The 18,019-nt window shown below is 40.4% G+C and overlaps 2 protein-coding genes across 7 annotated transcripts in view; one reads left to right on the top strand and one right to left on the bottom strand.

Annotated features, from left to right (window-relative positions):
- Nucleotides 1-18,019, top strand: part of LOC146650417 (phospholipase D1-like) — a 179,322-nt gene that overhangs the window by 62,510 nt on the left and 98,793 nt on the right. The gene's annotated exons all lie outside the window — the stretch shown is intronic.
- LOC146650420 (uncharacterized) lies at nt 277-16,277 on the bottom strand. Of its 5 annotated transcripts, none has more exons than XM_085385496.1 (6): nt 15,943-16,277; nt 10,874-12,310; nt 10,362-10,548; nt 2,684-2,800; nt 1,485-1,578; nt 277-1,146 (listed from the first exon to the last, which is right to left on the bottom strand). In XM_085385496.1, exons 1-3 carry the CDS (start codon nt 15,958-15,960, stop codon nt 10,501-10,503), a joined length of 1,503 nt encoding a protein of 500 aa, XP_085241622.1. In that variant the 5' UTR covers nt 15,961-16,277; the 3' UTR covers nt 277-1,146; nt 1,485-1,578; nt 2,684-2,800; nt 10,362-10,500. The 5 variants fall into 5 exon arrangements, 3 of the variants coding, with proteins under 3 accessions (XP_085241622.1, XP_085241623.1, XP_085241621.1); XM_085385497.1 differs by having other exon boundaries at nt 277-1,142; XM_085385495.1 differs by lacking the exons at nt 277-1,146; nt 1,485-1,578 and adding an exon at nt 2,238-2,393.

Below are 18,019 nucleotides of genomic sequence, written 5' to 3'. Positions count from 1 at the left end.
ATAATAATTCTAATGCCAACATGATGACTGTTCATAGCTCCTGCTTTGAAATACTGAACTTAAACATTGACCTGATGAAAGATCACAATTCACAGTGGCCCACTGTCAGAATCATTCTGAATATAAACTCATCGAGTTAATCTGAACCTTTCTCAAATGTGCTGTGAATAAATGCTGCTGCAAGCCACTGTGGGAAAGCTGTGTTATTATCATGGAAACATCTGTGACACATTCACAGAGGACGAGGACACAAAGGGACGACACGCAGAGGCTGTGTTAAAGTCAAAAATCCAAATCTTTAGTCCTAAACAGGCAGTGGTTACAAACAGGAAGACGAGCAGTCCATTAAACAGTCTACAGGGTCAAACATACAGAGAATTCAAACAGCTATTAAAAACAAATAACTGGACACTGAAAAACTTCAGTGATGTGTGAGGCACCAAAGGGAAGCAGCTGAGTATATTCAATGAATTCTCTTCAAATACAAAGACAGAAACTCCTACAGGCAGCATGCAAACTGAGCAGGATACACAAAGATCAGAGATTACAAAAGAAATCAGAAAAGGATTTCAAACTTACTGAGAGCAAGGCCTCTGTTACAAATCTGTCTAATAGAAAAACATGCTGTACAGATACAATACGCTCAGTGTTCATGGTCATTTAAAAACTGGCTCTACCTGAACCACTTCAATATTTTATGAAGTCACTGAGTCGACCATTTCTACAGTTTGTTTCCTTCATTGCAGTTAGAGTGCGGCTGGTAAGGATGAAAACACACACAGAGCGTAAATTGTCTTTGTTAGTAACAAACGTCAGCAAAGAAAAGACAAAACACACAAACACTCTCATGATATTCATGAATCATTAGAAAGCATCCAAACATTCTGCTCGTGGACTTTTACAGTCTTATTTGCACTCGCTCATCTTCATAATCATCCTGATCAATACATGACAGGGGAGGCTTTGAGGTAGGCGGGGCTCTCTGCTGATGTCAGCATGAAAGGCAGGACCAGCGTCTGCCACATGTTGGTGAAACATCACAGTACACTGGCGTGGTTTCCTTTCCAGATGTTGGACGTTTGACACTTCAACGTTGAGGCGAACAAGAAGACACAGTTTTGGGTCGGGTTGCTGCAGGGTTTCTAACTGAGCAAAAGCAGAAGCACACAGACCAACAGGGATCAGATGCTGAGTGTTAGAGGAACATCTGTGCTGATCACTGAATGCTGCTGTGGTCTCTTGTTGAAGTTGGCTGGTGGGACAGTCTAATAGTGATATCCTGCCCATCGGAGGAACACTTTTAAAAACACATGCAATACTTTGTTTGTATTACAGTCACAGTTTATGTTATTTTTGTCCTTTAAAAGTGTTGCTGTACTATAAAGTCCTATAATTTGAGGCTAAAATGGCTCAGAGAGTCTCTCTCTCAGAGGATCTCCTTTGAAAGTGGAGACGGCTTTATCCGCTGATCCACGTCACTTTACCTGGATGTTTTCTTTGAAGCTGGATGAAGACTCCTCTCCCTCACTCCTGCTGCAGCTGTGTGGTCCAGTTGGCCTCTGAGGTCACAGTCAACATCTGTAGCAGAAGAGGGGAAATAAAAGTCCAGGTTACCAAAACTGGGAGCTTTTCCAAAATAGAGCGTAACTGGACTTTTTCAGCCTTACAGGCAGATAGTCGTCTGAAGCTGCAGCTTTTTCTTTTTAGCTTTTTCCAATCTCTGCTCTCGGCTTTCTTTGAGAACATGTCTGCTTTCTTGGCATGGGTCTGTCTGCTGTTGGTGAAGAGACTAAATCCACATACTCGCTACTAAGATCTCCTCAAGTAGTCTCAACCAGATTACAGTTTAAGAGTAAATGTCTCCTGAGAGTTTCACCTTGGGGAGATGCTGTCTTGCTAACATGCAATCATGAGCATTAATCTATGAGGTGAAAAAGTAATTTTAAAAGCTCCAGCCACAAGTTTTATTTCATCTGTGTTTTGGTCAGAGTCCCATCAGACCTCCAGAATGGTGTCAGAGTGTTTTCTATCCACGTGATGAGCACAGGCCTCAGGTCCAGACCTCCACGGGCACCATAGCCTCTTTGGAGCTAATAAATGGCCTGCATTTGTATAGCGCTTTTCTAGTCCCTAAGGACCCCAAAGCGCTTCACACTACATTCAGTCATTCACCCATTCACACACACATTCACACACTGGCGATGGCAAGCTACATTGTAGCCACAGCTACAAGCTAATAGGTGCAAGAAGGTTTTGTTGGGATAGGAACTGAAGAGGAAACTGACGAGGAAGGCAAGGATCTTCTTCAGCTCCTCCGAGCCGGGACCTCTTTGTGTAGGCCAGCATTGGCCAGGTAGCCCTCCAGCATCGCTGGATGGCCGACAGTGGAAAACCTAGAGGAGTAGGAGAGAAACAGCAGCTTGGAGCATGTCTTTATACTGTTTAGTTTTTAGAGCCACAGACTTTCTTTTAATGTCATTGTTCAGGATCTATGACTGATTATGTATTTATTGTATTCCTCCATGACTGTGTGACAGCAAGTGGAAAAAACCAGCTTCACCTTTGTTGATATGCTTGTAATTTTAATATTGATTAAATGGCCCATGAAATAATAGAAAGCTCATATATGAAAATGTATTTTAAGAAGTAAAATGTTAATCTGAGTACAAAGGAGTACACTCACCTTCTGGTAGATGGAGGTGTAGCGAGCGCTGGTGAACATCCAGGCCTCCTCGTAGAACTGATCACTGATTGGATCCAAAACATCGATGGAGGATCTGTGTAAGCGCTGAGGATCGTCCTGATGGACAGAACAGAAGGAGAGTGAGACAAGTGAAGATATACTAAACAACACTGTGACATGAACTGAGCCACACACAGTTTGATTCACAGGTGATTGACACATTATTTGACCACGAGCAATCTTTTCTGGTTTGACGCCGTCTTTGTAGCCAGAAACCAGCTCTCTCCTCGGCTTCCTCCACTACACGCTTCCCCCACGCCAGTCTCCTCCGTCACTATAAAGGGGAGAGTCATGAGCTCCATCACCCTCACCTGTGCCGTCCAACGTCCCGCCACCAGCCTCCACTGCAGCAGGCCAGAGACCACACCCCTGCCACAATAAGTAAAAGTATATCCTTGCTGTACCCTTAATGCTAAATGTGCTAAATTAACCGCTGCCTTTGCCCCTTTGGGATTATTCTTATGTCACTGGGATGTTGACCTTTGACCTTCACATTAGAGAGATGGGCAGACATAATTAGTGTATGAATTTTAAAGTAACAGGTAATAAAGAGAGTGTAGCAAATGTAGTCAGGTTTATTACTCTGTATCACACATGAGTGCCCGAGGGAGGCGGGGCTGACTGGGGAGACACAGGAAACAGAGAGACAGGGCTGACTCGACATGAAACGATGAAACGTGGGACACGGGAACAGAAACTAAACACAGGCTGAAATGAACACTGAGGGAGGGAGAACTAAGATTACTGAGAGCCTGATAAATAAGAAGAACAAAAACCAAGAAAAACAAGAGTCAAAGAAAACCAAAAACACAAAGCATTGGGCCAGGACCCACTGCTGTGACATTTATATGTGATAAAAACATTAAAAACTGCTCAGATGTTGAAATCTTTCTACGTATACTTTAGGTTCAGCTCTCCAGCCTGGCATTTGGTTAAGCATGATTCAAACATTTGATTTTGTTTAACTGGTTTTAATTATAGTTACTTTTTGTGAACATTTGTTGCAGCATTTAAAAATACATCATTTATTTTCAAACTTTTATTTGATTTAGAGCATCATGTTTGACCAACGTAAATGTTTTAATTTCATATAAAATAACTGAAACAGTGAACTAAATATCTGAAATCTTTCCTTCCTTAAAAGTTATAATCCTACTTAAGTTATAGTGCAAACGCTTAAGCAACAAATATACTTGATGCTAATTAATTAATATTTCCCTTTGATGTTGCAACTATGCGGTCACTTCTGTCTTTAAACAAAATAATATTTTCCAGTTACAGAAATCATAAAGTCCAAACTACACTGAAAAAAATATGTTGTTGGATTTACTTAATTCAATGGTGGACATTTGTTGCACACAGATGTTTTGCTTTGGCAGCAACTTAAACAATTGAGTTAAATTAACACAATTTATTCATGTTCAATAAACCTGTGCAATTTGTGTTGATAAAATGTGACTTAAACATGTTTTGATGAAGTAATTTGAGCTCTTGGAATATTTTAATCCTTCACAATTTTCTCACTTTATCCCAACACCATTCAATAACTTTTACCCAATACTACTTGGTCACTTAAATACTACATGTTATCTTCAAATTACATTTTGCTATTATATTCTAGTATCAAATACACAATTTTCAAATGGAGGCCTTATAACAGATTATATTGTTCTCTTCCAAGATGGTTGCTGGCATCCACCAGTAACCTTTCAAAACAAAATGTCTAATTTCACTGCATTGACAGTAGGTAAAGAATTAAACTGACATTACTCCTCCACTGAATCTACATAAATCAACAGTTAAATAATGTCAGTTCTTCCGTGTTCTCTGGAATCAATCACAGCAAAGAAATTAGACTGTTTCTTTTGAAAAATGTTGGGAAAGAACAAATCAAGATCAAAAATCAAGATTCAGTTAAACAACAATTATAACTAAACAATTTGAGATAATGTTAGTTTCCATTAACATTAAATTAGGTTACTGAATTGGCAAACACCTTCCTATTAACACTACCCATTTTACCCCAATAACTAAAGAAATTAGCACTTGCAGGTCAAAACCTTTATTCAAGAGATGCAAAAATAACATTGATACAGTGACTGTCAAAAATTACAGCACTGATCATACTGTGACATGTTGGTTCAAAACAGCACACTTAGAAATATTCAACGTTCTTTACTTCAACTGAATGAAACTGAAAACACCATTTCACACGACCCATATGGGATATTTAGACTGTATAACTGTTCACGCTACATCTCTTCACTAGTAAAAGAAAGAAAAAATACAAAGAGAAATTTAAAAATGCTGCCAAAGTGCTGCACAGAGCAAAAGGAAAAACAAACAACAACAAAAAAATGGCCCTGTCCTCATGGCAGTTGCAGTGTATATACCCAGATAGCAAGGAGACATTGAACAGATGTTGATTTTCCATCTGAATCATCAGAATCGTCAGGATTGAAATGTCAACACAAAACCAATGTTGAAACAACATTGAAATACTGAAGAAACCTGACACTGACATTGAAATAACATTGATTCACTGTTGTTCTGTCATCGTTGATTGTTGATCTATTTATAGTTGACAAGGTGACAACAATCACGTTGAAAAATCATCAATTTATGGTTGAGTGGGAAATTAAAGCTGCTACCACTTGGACTATTCCGCAGCACCCCTATCACATTGGTACGTCCCTCCAGGTAACCATTGTCTTGTACAGTAGAGCGGGACATTAGATTTACTCTCAGTGGAATTGACCGGAGAAGGCATCAGTTCATGCACCGCACTGGCCTGCACCACGATTAGTATAAGGTAAGAATGAATGACTTTTGTTCTATTCGTTATTTCCACGGTTGCATTTGAATAACAGTAAAAAAAACAAAACAAACTTGTTAATGTAAAGTTTCGGATAAGATGTGGGAGCCCGATATTGTGTCTACTTTCATCTTACAATCCGGCAACAAATAAATTGCACTGCAAACAAAGTCTATCAACAAAGAAAACATTTTTGTTTCATACTTTTCCGTTATATTCCCTTACAAAGCTAGCTTTAACGCTTCGAGGGTTCCTTTGTTCTTGCCGTCGCCTCGGCGCTTGACCCAGACTTTCGCTCTGTAGTTGCTTTTTAGCATAGTACTACAAAAAATTGTAAATCTGTGATATATGATTGATAAACGTAAAGGTAACTGTATAAATGTGTTCAATGACTTTGTTACTTTTAATGATTGGAGAGCACCCGCTTCGATTCGCACTCAATTCAAACTTTACGCTACACGCTCACCTACCTTGCGTTTGCACCTTTTGTCCACACGTAAACTGCGTTTCATCAACTGAAAACTGAGATTTTTAAAGACGCCTGCCAGGGCGGATATTTTCGAAACCTCTGCTTTAGCATTTACGTGTGGACGAGGAAGACGGAGAAAACGCAGCGTCAAAGGTGTGCGCCTATTTTGATGCCACACTGTGCGCCAAGTTTTTGTCTCGGTGCCATGAATTCCTACAATGGCAGACTTAGACAAAATACTGTTAATTTTATTATCTTCAGTGTTTAAATGCTTACATATACACACGCAGTTGTATGTTAAATGTTAAATCAAACTGTAACTTTAGGAAATAATATTCCAAAAGCACATTTGTAATTACTTATGACCGTTTTCAACTTTTTTTCTTTAGACAAAATCCCCTGTACACATATAGTGACTCAGAGGATGAGCAGCCCACAAAAAAACGGTTTCCCCAGCCCCCTCGAGTGAAAATACCAGGTAATAAAATACTGTCTTGTGTCTTTGTACATATCTGTGTGTGACACAAGGAAACTTTTGACAAGTTGTCTGTATTCTTAAATACTTAAAAAAAATTATCTTTTTCTGTCAGACCTGACGAGAGCTGTTAACGAACTCCGTGAGGAGGTCAGAGCCATCCGCCGTCCCTGCTGCAATGAATCGGTAGATGCTGGGGTACTGCCTCTGGATTTGCCCTTGCACAACATTGAGGAGCTAAACAATGCAGAGGCAGCTCTTCAATCACAAGAGGCAAATAAGGCAATGGTAAGTATATAAAGGTTATGTACACTTTGTAACTATAAAGTGTAATAGCTGTCAGATGTGATTTAAATACATAACAACGGCCTGTTGATTAAACACACAAGCACTTGCATACACATTAAAGACATGAGACACGCTAATTCCATCTCTTAAAATGTGTCTATAGGTGAGACGCTTTGCCTTGATTGGAGGGACCACACTGGAGGTGCGAGTCCGCCGTGTAATGGCTTATGCCATTACAAACGAGCTGGCCTCGGTACTAAACTGGGCAGGGAAAAAAACCAAGGACCAGACAAAGCAAAAAAGGGCATTTAAAGATACAGCGCTCTGCAAATGCATATTTGGTAATTTTTACCGTTTTTTTGCTATATTACTTTGTCCTTCTTAATAACAAGACTTTCATGTCCGGTTAATCTGGAGATGGAGTCTTTGGTCTTTGGCTTGTTTAGTCCTCGGGTTGTAGTTTGTACAGCCCGAGGACCCCATGTTTATTTTGTTTTAAAGACAGTTAACAAGAGCTTATTCATGTGCTCTAATTCACTTTTTTTGTTTGTGTGTGTGTATTTTTGTCCTAGATGGCCTGACGCAGCAGTTAGGGGCAAACTCTATGTCCGAGTTTGTCTTTGCACAAGCAGTGCAGAAATGGCTCCGATACGCCCCAGATCGTTTGGGTGGTGCAGGACGCACATCCATGCATCCCCATCCCAGAGTAAAAAATTACAAACTTCTGTGAAACATATAAATGGAAATAGGAAACTGTCTTTTAATAAAGTATTTAGCAAACGAAACATGCCTATTGACCTTTTTTTGTTTAGTTTTTTCTCTGTTACATCACATGCAATACTTTCTTATTTTAGGATATTAATATTGACATGATACATTGTGAGACATTTGTTGTTGTTTTTTAAAGGGTGTCCAATTTGAGGAATAAGTACAATTATGTGATTAGGTGGTTTAAGTATTGATGGACACATGCAGTAGTTTAGTATTGGTTAAAATACCTATAAAGAGAGGTAGATTTCCAGTCATGATTTAACTGTTGTTTTAATAAAAAGCAACTGTGCGAAAGAGGTGGAAAATCAACACCATAGCTCAACAGTGTTTCAATATCAGAATCTGACATTGTTTCAATGTCAACAGTATTAGAAAATATAACGTTGAATCAATGTCAGGTTTCAACATTGATTCAACATCAAAACCTGACGTTGTTTCAACATTAAAAAAGGGTGCAAGAGTGACGTTAGGTCAACGTCACACTTCAACGTTGATTCAATGACACAGCCTGATATTGACTCAACATTGTTTCAATGTTTCCTTGCTATCTGGGTAAAAATGAGCCCTGCGATCTGTTCCTGGAATTGAGCTTCAAAAATGCAGCAGAACAAGTGTGAGATTTAAATGTCTTCTCACCTAGAGCTGATCACCTTGCATGCATAACAGTGAGCTTTCCTTGCAGGAGCAGTTTTGTCTTAGTTGTGAGCTTTTCTTGTACCGGACTCTGCGCCCCAATTTTAGTGTCAGACCACACCTTCAGAGTATTCCATCAGAACCAACCACGACGCAAGAGGAACACTGATGACGTGCAACCCCATGACCCAATCTGGGGCAGTGATGTACCAGCGGAGTTCAAGTTGTGGACCACCGGACAGAAGGTCCTGCACTCACTGTTCCCTTGGGTCGGAACTGGAAAAAACACGTTAAGAATTGAGACTCTTGACTACCGATTTGGACTTTTCCTGAACAGCTCAACAAAGATAAATAAGGCTCAGAATGAGGAAATCGACGCAATCAGAATAGTGGTCATGCAACACAGGGTCGCCCTGGACATGATTCTCGCTGAGAGAGGGGGCCTCTGTGTCTTATTCAACACCACTTGTTGAACCTATATCCCGGACAACGTGCACTCCTTGACCATGACCACCGCCCTAGACAAGTTGCGACAACTGAGTAATGCGCAGCAACAAGACTATGTCACGAACAATGAGGACTGGCTGACCTGGCTGCTGAGTGGCAGCTGGAAGACCCTCGTGATAAAAGGACTCGTACTGATAGGAGTTCTGCTTCTATTATTGTGCTTGTTTTCTACATGTATCCTACCATGCATAAGATCCATGATTGACAAAATGGTACAGGCCACAGTAATTACCTATGTTGGACTGCCACTAGAAGATGAACCGGATGAAGAAGATTTAGTATAGAAACACACACACACATACTGAATGATGCTACAATTGAAAATGTTATAAGCAAGTGATTGTTGGCTGATAATAAAGTATGATTAAGTGAAAAATATTAACATCAGGAGGGGATGTTAAAGAAGAAACGCTTTAATGAGTTTTATGTTGCATTAAAGTATATGTTCATATTTTACTCTTAATAGGAAAAGAACAAAATGTACTACTCGCTCTGTTTATAGAAAGAGGAAGTTCACCCTATGATATTTATACGAACTTACACACACACACACACATATATGCAAAATTAGAGGAAACTGCTATGCTTGTTTCACCCTGCTATAAATAATAAACGACTACTGCAGCTCGGTGTGAGTCCTCTCTGAGCCCTCACCCGTGCAGCACGTTAACCGTCTCCAAGTGTCTCAGTGTTGTTTATTCACCTGTTTGATAACTGTAAATCTCTGACAACAGTTTATTTATACCATCTTCACGTGAACACATTCAAGAACATAACAGATGAAGAAACATTAAAAACTTCCACACTACATGAAGCAAGAAAAATAGTTTATTCCTTTATGTAGAAAAAACAGAAACATCAAACATCTCCAAGACTCTCTTTGAAAGAACTAAAAACCTTTGTTCTCATGGTCCAATCATGAGTGAACTCCCCGATGAAGCCTTGTGTGCTAAAACATGTCAGAGTTTTAAAGGTTAAACATGAGTTTCCAAAATGTTTTGCTGGAGAACAATGAACTATTTGACTGAGTTTCAATCATTTACAGACGAGCAAAACCAGGACAGAGAAAAAAGGACAAAACTGACTCAGTAAAAAACAGAAAAGAAGATCCCATGTAGATCTGTATTATGTAGAAGTTCAGCCCAGCAACCAGTTCAGTTCAACACAAGTTTAAATGATTCTATCTGAACTCTGTGGAGCCTGATCTCAAGCTTTTTGAGTCTGACACAGAAACCAGAGGATCTTTCTGTGTCTTCAGATTCACTGTGATCCAGTGATGGGAGTGATTTCAGCCCTGAGTGATCGCGCTGATGTTTGCACACAGCAGACAATGAGGTGAATGTTTGGGCACATTGGTAACAGTGAAACAGTTTATTAGTAACGTGGGATCGTTTGTGTGCAGAGTATGAACTGAGATTCCTGAAGCTCTTGTCACACTGGTCACAGCTGTAGTTTCCTTCCATGTGTCCACGTTCATGAATGTTACGATTACCTGAATGTGAGAAGCTTCTCTCACAGTGTCTGCACTTGTGTGGTTTCTCACCTGTGTGGACTCGTTTGTGTGATTTAAGCTGACCTTCAGTGGTGAAGGATGACCCACACTGATCACAGAGGTGCTTTTTAACCCCACTGTGAATCAGTTCATGTCGTTTTAACTCACTTGGTGTGGTGAAGCTTCTCCCACATTCTTTGCAGTATTTCAGTTTGTCTCCAGTGTGTCTACGTTGATGTACTTTTAGGGTCTTTTGCTGACTGAAAGTTTTTCCACAGAGGTCACAATGAAAGTCTTTCCCACCACCTCAGTGATGACAGGGTTGAGAACTGGATCCATCTGTGTCGCTCTGCTTCTAAACAAAGACACAAAGACAGTGTAAGTCAGTCCTTCAACATTTGTATCCTGAACATCGCCTGAAATAAAGAGCATCTCTGCAGACGTCCAACTACATTTGACTGTTTCAGTTAACACACTCAGTTTACTGGGCTGCAATAACTACAATACTACCACCATAATACTACAGTAATACTAAAATTATAACTGAAAGGAAAATCTGAATAATCACTCAGAGCTGCTTTTCCAGGCAGTAGAATTGCTAACATGCTAACACAGTTTAATGAGCAGAGTTGTTCCAAACAGTCAGGCTAAAATGACAAGATAACAATATAAATACATACCTCACAGTAGCTGCACTTGTAGAGTCTCTTTCTGGTGTGGATCTGTTGGTGTCGTCTCAGGTGCTGTGGAGTTTTAAAAGTCTTCTCACACAGGTCACATTGATAAGGTCTCTCCTCAGTGTGGGTAAACATGTGTTGTTGTAACTGTGCGTCTGTTGTAAAGTATTTGCCACACTGTTCACAGCAGTACACATCATGTCTGGTGTGAATGCGTAGGTGTGTATTTCGGTTCCCTCTCTGGCTGAAAGTTTTTCCACAGATGTCACAGCTGTATGCCTTAATTCCAGAGTGGGTAACTAGATGCTTCTGTAAGGTGCTACTGTCAGTAAAAGCTCTGCCACACTGATCACAGCTGTACGCTTTAACTCCACTGTGGATGAGTTGGTGTTTTTTTAGGGAACCCTTCAAGGAAAAAGACTTTCCACACATGTCACAGCTGAACGGTCTCTCTCCAGTGTGGATGACCTGATGCTGTTTTAGTGAAGCCTTCACAGTAAACTCCATCCCACACTCGTCACAGCTGTACGCTTTAACTCCACTGTGGATGAGTTGGTGTTTTTTTAGGGAACCCTTCCTGGAAAAAGAATTTCCACACAAGTCACAGCTGAACGGTCTCTCTCCAGTGTGGATGACCTGATGCTGTTTTAGTTTAGCCCTCACAGTAAAACCCTTCCCACACTCGTCACAGCTGTATGGCTTAATTCCAGAGTGGGTAACTAGATGACTCTGTAAGTGGCTACTGTGAGTAAAAGCTCTGCCACACTGATCACAGCTGTACACTTTAACTCCACTGTGGATGAGTTGGTGTCTTTTTAGGGAACACTTGAAGGAAAAAGACTTTCCACACATGTCACAGCTGAACGGTCTCTCTCCAGTGTGGATGACCTGATGCTGTTTTAGTGAAGCCTTCACAGTAAACTCCATCCCACACTCGTCACAGCTGTACGCTTTAACTCCACTGTGGATGAGTTGGTGTTTTTTTAGGGAACCCTTCCTGGAAAAAGAATTTCCACACAAGTCACAGCTGAACGGTCTCTCTCCAGTGTGGATGACCTGATGCTGTCTTAGTGAAGCCTTCAGAGTAAACTCCTTCCCACACTCGTCACAGCTGTATGCCTTAATTCCAGAGTGGGTAACTAGATGACTCTGTAAGCTGCTACTGCGAGTAAAAGCTCTGCCACACTGATCACAGCTGTACGCTTTAACTCCACTGTGGATGAGTTGGTGTTTTTTTAGGGAACCCTTGAAGGAAAAAGACTTTCCACACAAGTCACAGCTGAACGGTCTCTCTCCAGTGTGGATGACCTGATGCTGTTTTAGTGAAGCCTTCTCAGTAAAACCCTTCCCACACTCGTCACAGGTGTGTTTTTTCTCTCCCTTTCTTCTGTGAGGTTTGTCGGCCTCCTGAGAGCGCTGACTTCTGGCTCCATGTTGGTCCTGCAGTGACAGAGATACAAACAGAGGCAGTGAGTGAAATGCAGTCGTGGAACAAACTCAACCTTCAAACTCCATTAACACTAGTTTTAAACCTGAAGGTGGAGCGTGGCACCAAACACCTTAAAGGTCTCTTATCCCCAGCTGCTGGTAGTTCTAACACATTACATCCAACCTGCTGTTAAAGATAATTCATGACTGTTCAAACACTAAAATCATGCCCATCCCTCCTGATTGTACACACACACACACACACACACACATTATTTTATAATTTAGATTATTTTGTTGTTTCCTATTACATATTTCTATAATTTGTATAGATTTATACAGAATTATTCAGTGATAATAAATCCTATGTTTGTTTATTCTAAAGGAACCCCGTTAGCTTCCACAACAGATGTTGCTCGTCTTCCGTCAAATACTCACATAAAATATTACACAATAAAGTGGATTCAAGATATCCACATAATTTCACTCTTACATCCACAGTGAGGTTTCACAATTGTTCAAATATAAGCAATCAATAATAATAATAATAATAATAATAATAATAATATCAATAACACTGAGGCACATTACACAAATTTCAAAAACAAATCATGTCTTACAATATTTACAACAACTAAAAGCTCTGTAAATCGGCTTTTAAGTGTTCATTGAAGTTTTGAATAATTCTCTAATTTTTTAAGGCAACTTATTCCACTTAAAAGTTGCTCTAAATGTAACAGTTTTACAAAACGTTACTTTTAACTCGAGCATTTACTAAATTGCAGCTTGTTGAAAACTGTGCAATATGATGATGTATTTCATCTGGATACTGCAGCTGAGCAGAATAAATGTGGTGTGTTTAACAGAATTGCTTTCTTTAGAACTACAAGTAAGCCATAGAATATTTTAGCCTGTACAGGAAGCCAAGAAAGGTTATTATGCATTTTATCAATATTAGTATAGTATGAACATCTTCACACTAATCTGGATGCCTTATTCTGGACTAACTGAAGTCTGTTAAGATCTGTCTTATTAGCTGCTGACCAAATGATTGAACAATACTCCAGATGAGACATTACTAGTGCATTAATGACATCTTTCATAATGAAGAAGTGATACACAAAGAGCATTTCATAGCCATAGCTATGCCTTGTCGGCAGAGTTATGTGACATTAGTGATGTTTGTACTTTCAGCGTTAACTTGGTTTTAAAGCCTTTAAAATATACGCCGTTCAATAGTCGACCTTAATCTGACAGAGAATGTGATGATTTTTTGGATAATTAAAGTCAGTCATATATCCACAAACACAACAAGCTGAAAGTCAGTGATGCTGCTCGGTTTGCAGTCCTGAACATCACGGCACAAGCAGGATTCACTGCACTGTTAATGTTAGCTGTGTTATATTGCTGCCTCTGTTCGGTGGTGTCGAGCCAAACGCACTTTAACGTGTGTTTGAACGAGCTGACGGTTCACTCGTTAAGCTGAAAGAAAGATGCTTTAATCACAGCAGTCGCACATGTGTCCACTGCACCATCTGGAACTCTTCTTGTTTACACTCGTAATAACACAAACACTAAATCCTGCTTCTCTGGTGCTGTTGTGTAGCAGTGTGTACACCTGAGACTGTCACCTGTCTGTCTGTCCTGCACTCTCTCTCTGTTTCTTTCTCTCTGATTGTGGAATAAAAGAATGAACATGTGGTTATAAGTTACACTTGTGTTTGAATCCTGCAGCTTATCACACATTTGATTTCCATGTGTGACGACTGCAAGTGTCCAGAGTGAGGACAGACTGAGGGAGCCACTGCTGCACATCATCTGTGAGGCTTTGCAGCCCTGATGATCCACCAGGACAAACTCAGCAGTGTGTGAGGAAGAGGAGGAGGAAGAGCCAGCAGCAGCTGACAGATGGAGAGAATAGACAGACTGTTCCCTGTTTGTGAAGGACTGCTAGGAAAGTTTAACATAACTGTCTGTGCTGAATCAGTCTTATTAGGTAATGTTCAAATAATGTGATCATCCCAGTGTTTTCAGTGTGGGAGAAAGTACTCAGGGCCTTCAAGTTACACACTATGAAAGGCAGCAACAAGTTTAATGTTCAGAAACCTAAAGTCTGTATCAGCAGCAGGATGGAGCTAAAAATAAATGTTGGTTTAAGTTCTATGAAGCTTTGAGTATTTTGGATCAGCAGCTGCTGTGTTTGTTGCATCATATTGCTGTAACTGTTTATATGCTTTATATATTCTGAGCTAAGTTGATCTATAGTGTTACATCATATTCTATAAGGATGTTATGTGTTTGTAGACTTTCTGCCCAGTTTGACCCATTTAGCAGAAGTCAGCCTGTTTAAGGCTCTGATATCTATTCTGTGTGACTTAAAGCAGTTATGACATGGTCTGATTTTCTCACCCAATAAAGGAATATTTCATATATCAGTCGACTCTTCATTCTATCAGACACAGTTATCACAGCTCCTACATTTGCTTTTTACACATATATGTAAGCATTGAGCCAAATGTAATAATGCCAACATACTGAAGTAACAACATTTGTCTCTTATATATGATACATCTGTATACACACTGTCACAGATACTTGTCTGTGAGTGAAGTGATTAATATAATAACTATAATATTGGCCATATTATATTTACATTACCACAGTGAGATGACTTTAGTCTCATGAACAACATCAGCTAATTGTTATTTACAGCTAATCTTAAACGACTGTTCAGCACAGAAATGAAGCCCAACAATCATGTTTCACAGTCCTGTGGTCTCAGCCTCAGATACTCATCAAATCACACAGAGCTCATGTAGAAACAAATGAACTAAATATGTTCTCCTTCATTTCTGTCAAACAAAGCTGTATGAAACGTTTCCAGCTGTTAGTATCATGGTTGCTAGGCAACCTGGGCAGCGCGACGGAGGCTAGACGTCCCATTTCACGAACCTACGAGCCTCGCACTTCGGGCTTAGCGGTCTTTGAGTACGCGGCCCTTGAGGACTTTAAAGCTGCAGAACCTGAATCGGGATACAGCCATGATGATCTCCAGCCTCGTGCTCGCCAACATTCTCACCTGAGTTAAGAAGACGATCACTGAAATGGTCTCAGCAGGTCCTTTGATGACAGCAATGAAATGCAGTGGTAAGGCTTTTTGGGGATTAAGTTCGTTTTCATGGCAAAGAAGGACGATGCAGTTCATCTGATCACTCCTCATAACATTCTGGAGTGCAGGCAAAATGCTATTATAAAAACTTAAGCAGCAACTTCTCCAGGTTCCAATATTTATGCAATTCTCAAACCTTTTGGCCACGACTGTATAACCTCTTCTGAAGTTTAGTGGATATTATACATGGTTATGCTCAGGATGTGTCGGCCAGTTTCCACTGGAAACGCCTTTTGGTTAAACTGTCAGCGAGGAATTTGCATTTGCACTGTTACATTTTTATATAACTTTAATGCACATAAACAACAGCTGCTTGTTTCAGTGAAAATACATTGATGGCTTTTTAATAAAGTTGTGCAGCTGTAAAGTATTTTGTCTGCTGTCAATTCTATCGTCAGCTACATCGTTATGGCAAATGTTCAAATGTATATGGTGATAAATATCTTTGGTCATATGGTCCTGCTCTGTCTGTCACCTTCTGTGTTGAGCTCATTGTTTCCTCTGTAGTGGCTGAGCTGAGTCCAAGTAGCTGAAAATGTTCCTCTGCTGCTCCGTCAGACTCTCCTCCTCCTGCTGATCAGCTGGGACACAAAACAGATCTTTGTTAGGCTCCACACTGCACTGAAGAGTCAAAGTGTCTCATATGTTCATCTGACAAGTAAAAGAACACATTTTTGTTTCCCGAGGTGGGCAACTTGTTGGAAACAAACACAAAAGGTTTGAGCACTGATACCTGCCATTGCTGGCATTGAAAGATGCAACGCCAGCAATGTGGATTGTCAAGACTCAAACCAATCATCAAGCAAAGACAACAGGGATCATTTGTTTCTCTTTATTTAGCATTCACAGCATTTGTAGTTGCCTTCTGTGCAGGGGAAGTCCACGCACACTGTGTGGTACCGCCATCCGCAGAAGGTGCATTCAACCTCTGTAAGAGAAACGAGATTGTCTGAGACTGAAATGATATTCACTAAAGAAGTGGTGATTTGTAAAACTTCAAGTGTATGATAAGGTGAAAACAAATACACAACTGCATGTCATGTAGTTGAAGGTTTTTTTTCCTTTGGAAGACCGGAAAACACTGAAAGTTACAAATTAGTCCTTTATTTATCCAGGTAAAAAAAAATCTCATTGAGATTAAAAATCTCATTTCCAAGAGAGACCTGGCGTCATGGCAACACAAGTCACATACCACACAGGTATATAACATTTAAAACAAACACAATATCCCAACATGTGTAACAAATGTATTGTGCTTGAAACAAATTCAGAATAGGTGATAAAGCAGCTGCACATGTGTGTCACGAGTAAATCTGGCTGTATAACAAACAGAAACAAGTGATCCTGCTGTCTTTGCTCAATGGTTGGTTTGAGTCTTGACAATCCACATTGCTGCCATCTTTCAATATGTTTGAATGCACCAGTGTAAGTGCAGCCACTCAGACTCAATGTGTTCATAGAAACAGGTGCAGATGTGTCACGAGTTCATCCAGCAGTAGCTATGGCACTTGGCCACAGGGGGCAGCAGTGGACTGACCTGCATTCGAGACTGCTCCAGCTGCTCTGTGACAGTCAGTAGATCTGCTACAAATTGCAGATGTTACATCCCCCAGGAGGATGTCTCTTCTCCCTATTAACCCTTTGTTTTGTCCAGGCTCCACCTCCTCTGTCCTGATTGGATGTTGCGCAGAGTCTGGCTGATTGGTAATCAGCAGAGCACTATTTAAGGCCTGTGGAGCTGTGCTTCTGGGCCCTCTGGCCATTTTGGTTGCCATACTTGTGCAGGCTTGCATGCCTTTGTATTTTGTGTGAGCATTATTGTTTCATGTTCAGACTGCTTGTAGGGGAGAGCTGCCTTTTGTTTTGACACCCTGTTTTCTCCTGTTTATGTGTTGTTAGGTAGGTTATGGTTATAGGTTGTATATTTTGTTTCTTTGGAGTTAGGTAAGTTTCTTTTATTTCTACGTCAGGGATGTTTTGTTTGTTATGTTGGCCTTGGCTCTCCCTGACGTTACACCTCGGTCTGAACTCACGTACCATCACCAGTATTAAATAAACCTTTTAAAATTACCATCTTGGCTCCTCCTTCTCCATCCACATTTATGTTCGTCCCTTCAACCCCCTAGACTAGCCAGGGGACGTAACATAAATTGGCGGCTCGTCCGGGATAAAAGTCCTGGTTAATCCATTTGTGGATGGTGAAGGTTTGGAGTTGTTTGTTTCTGCTGGTGTATTTGGCAGAGGTAGTTAGTATGGCAACTGGTGTTTTCGCTTTGAGTGAATTTTTGAGTAATCCTTCTTGGGAGGAGCTAAATGCATGTAGAAAACGTGATTTGTTTGCTATAGCAGCACACTTTGAGTTAAATGTATCAAGGCAAATGGTGAAAGAGGACTTGAAAACTGCTGTTTCAAACAAACTTGTGGAAGAAGGCCTGCTTCCTGTTTCTAAATCACCTCGTTTGCCAGTTCCTCTTGACAGGACCCCTAATGAAGGAGTGAAGCCTGCTGTGTTAAAGGACGAAGGGCAAAACCCTGCTGCTGTGGAGCAACAA

The sequence above is a fragment of the Rhamphochromis longiceps genome, linkage group LG16, assembly GCF_057381845.1.
Source record: "Rhamphochromis longiceps isolate RC_006_pf linkage group LG16, R_longiceps_female_GT1.1, whole genome shotgun sequence".
NCBI classification, from domain to species: Eukaryota; Metazoa; Chordata; class Actinopteri; order Cichliformes; family Cichlidae; genus Rhamphochromis; species Rhamphochromis longiceps.
The sequence above is the reverse complement of the archived record's forward strand: the minus strand, read 5'-3'. Positions and strand labels throughout refer to the sequence as shown.

What these genes read in the sequence shown, in the direction of transcription:
- LOC146650420 (XM_085385496.1), bottom strand. An exon ending in ACAAGTGCAGCTACTGTGAG is followed by an intron (nt 10,549 to 10,873) that starts GTATGTATTTAT and finishes GTCTTTGTTTAG; the next exon opens with AAGCAGAGCGACACAGATGG.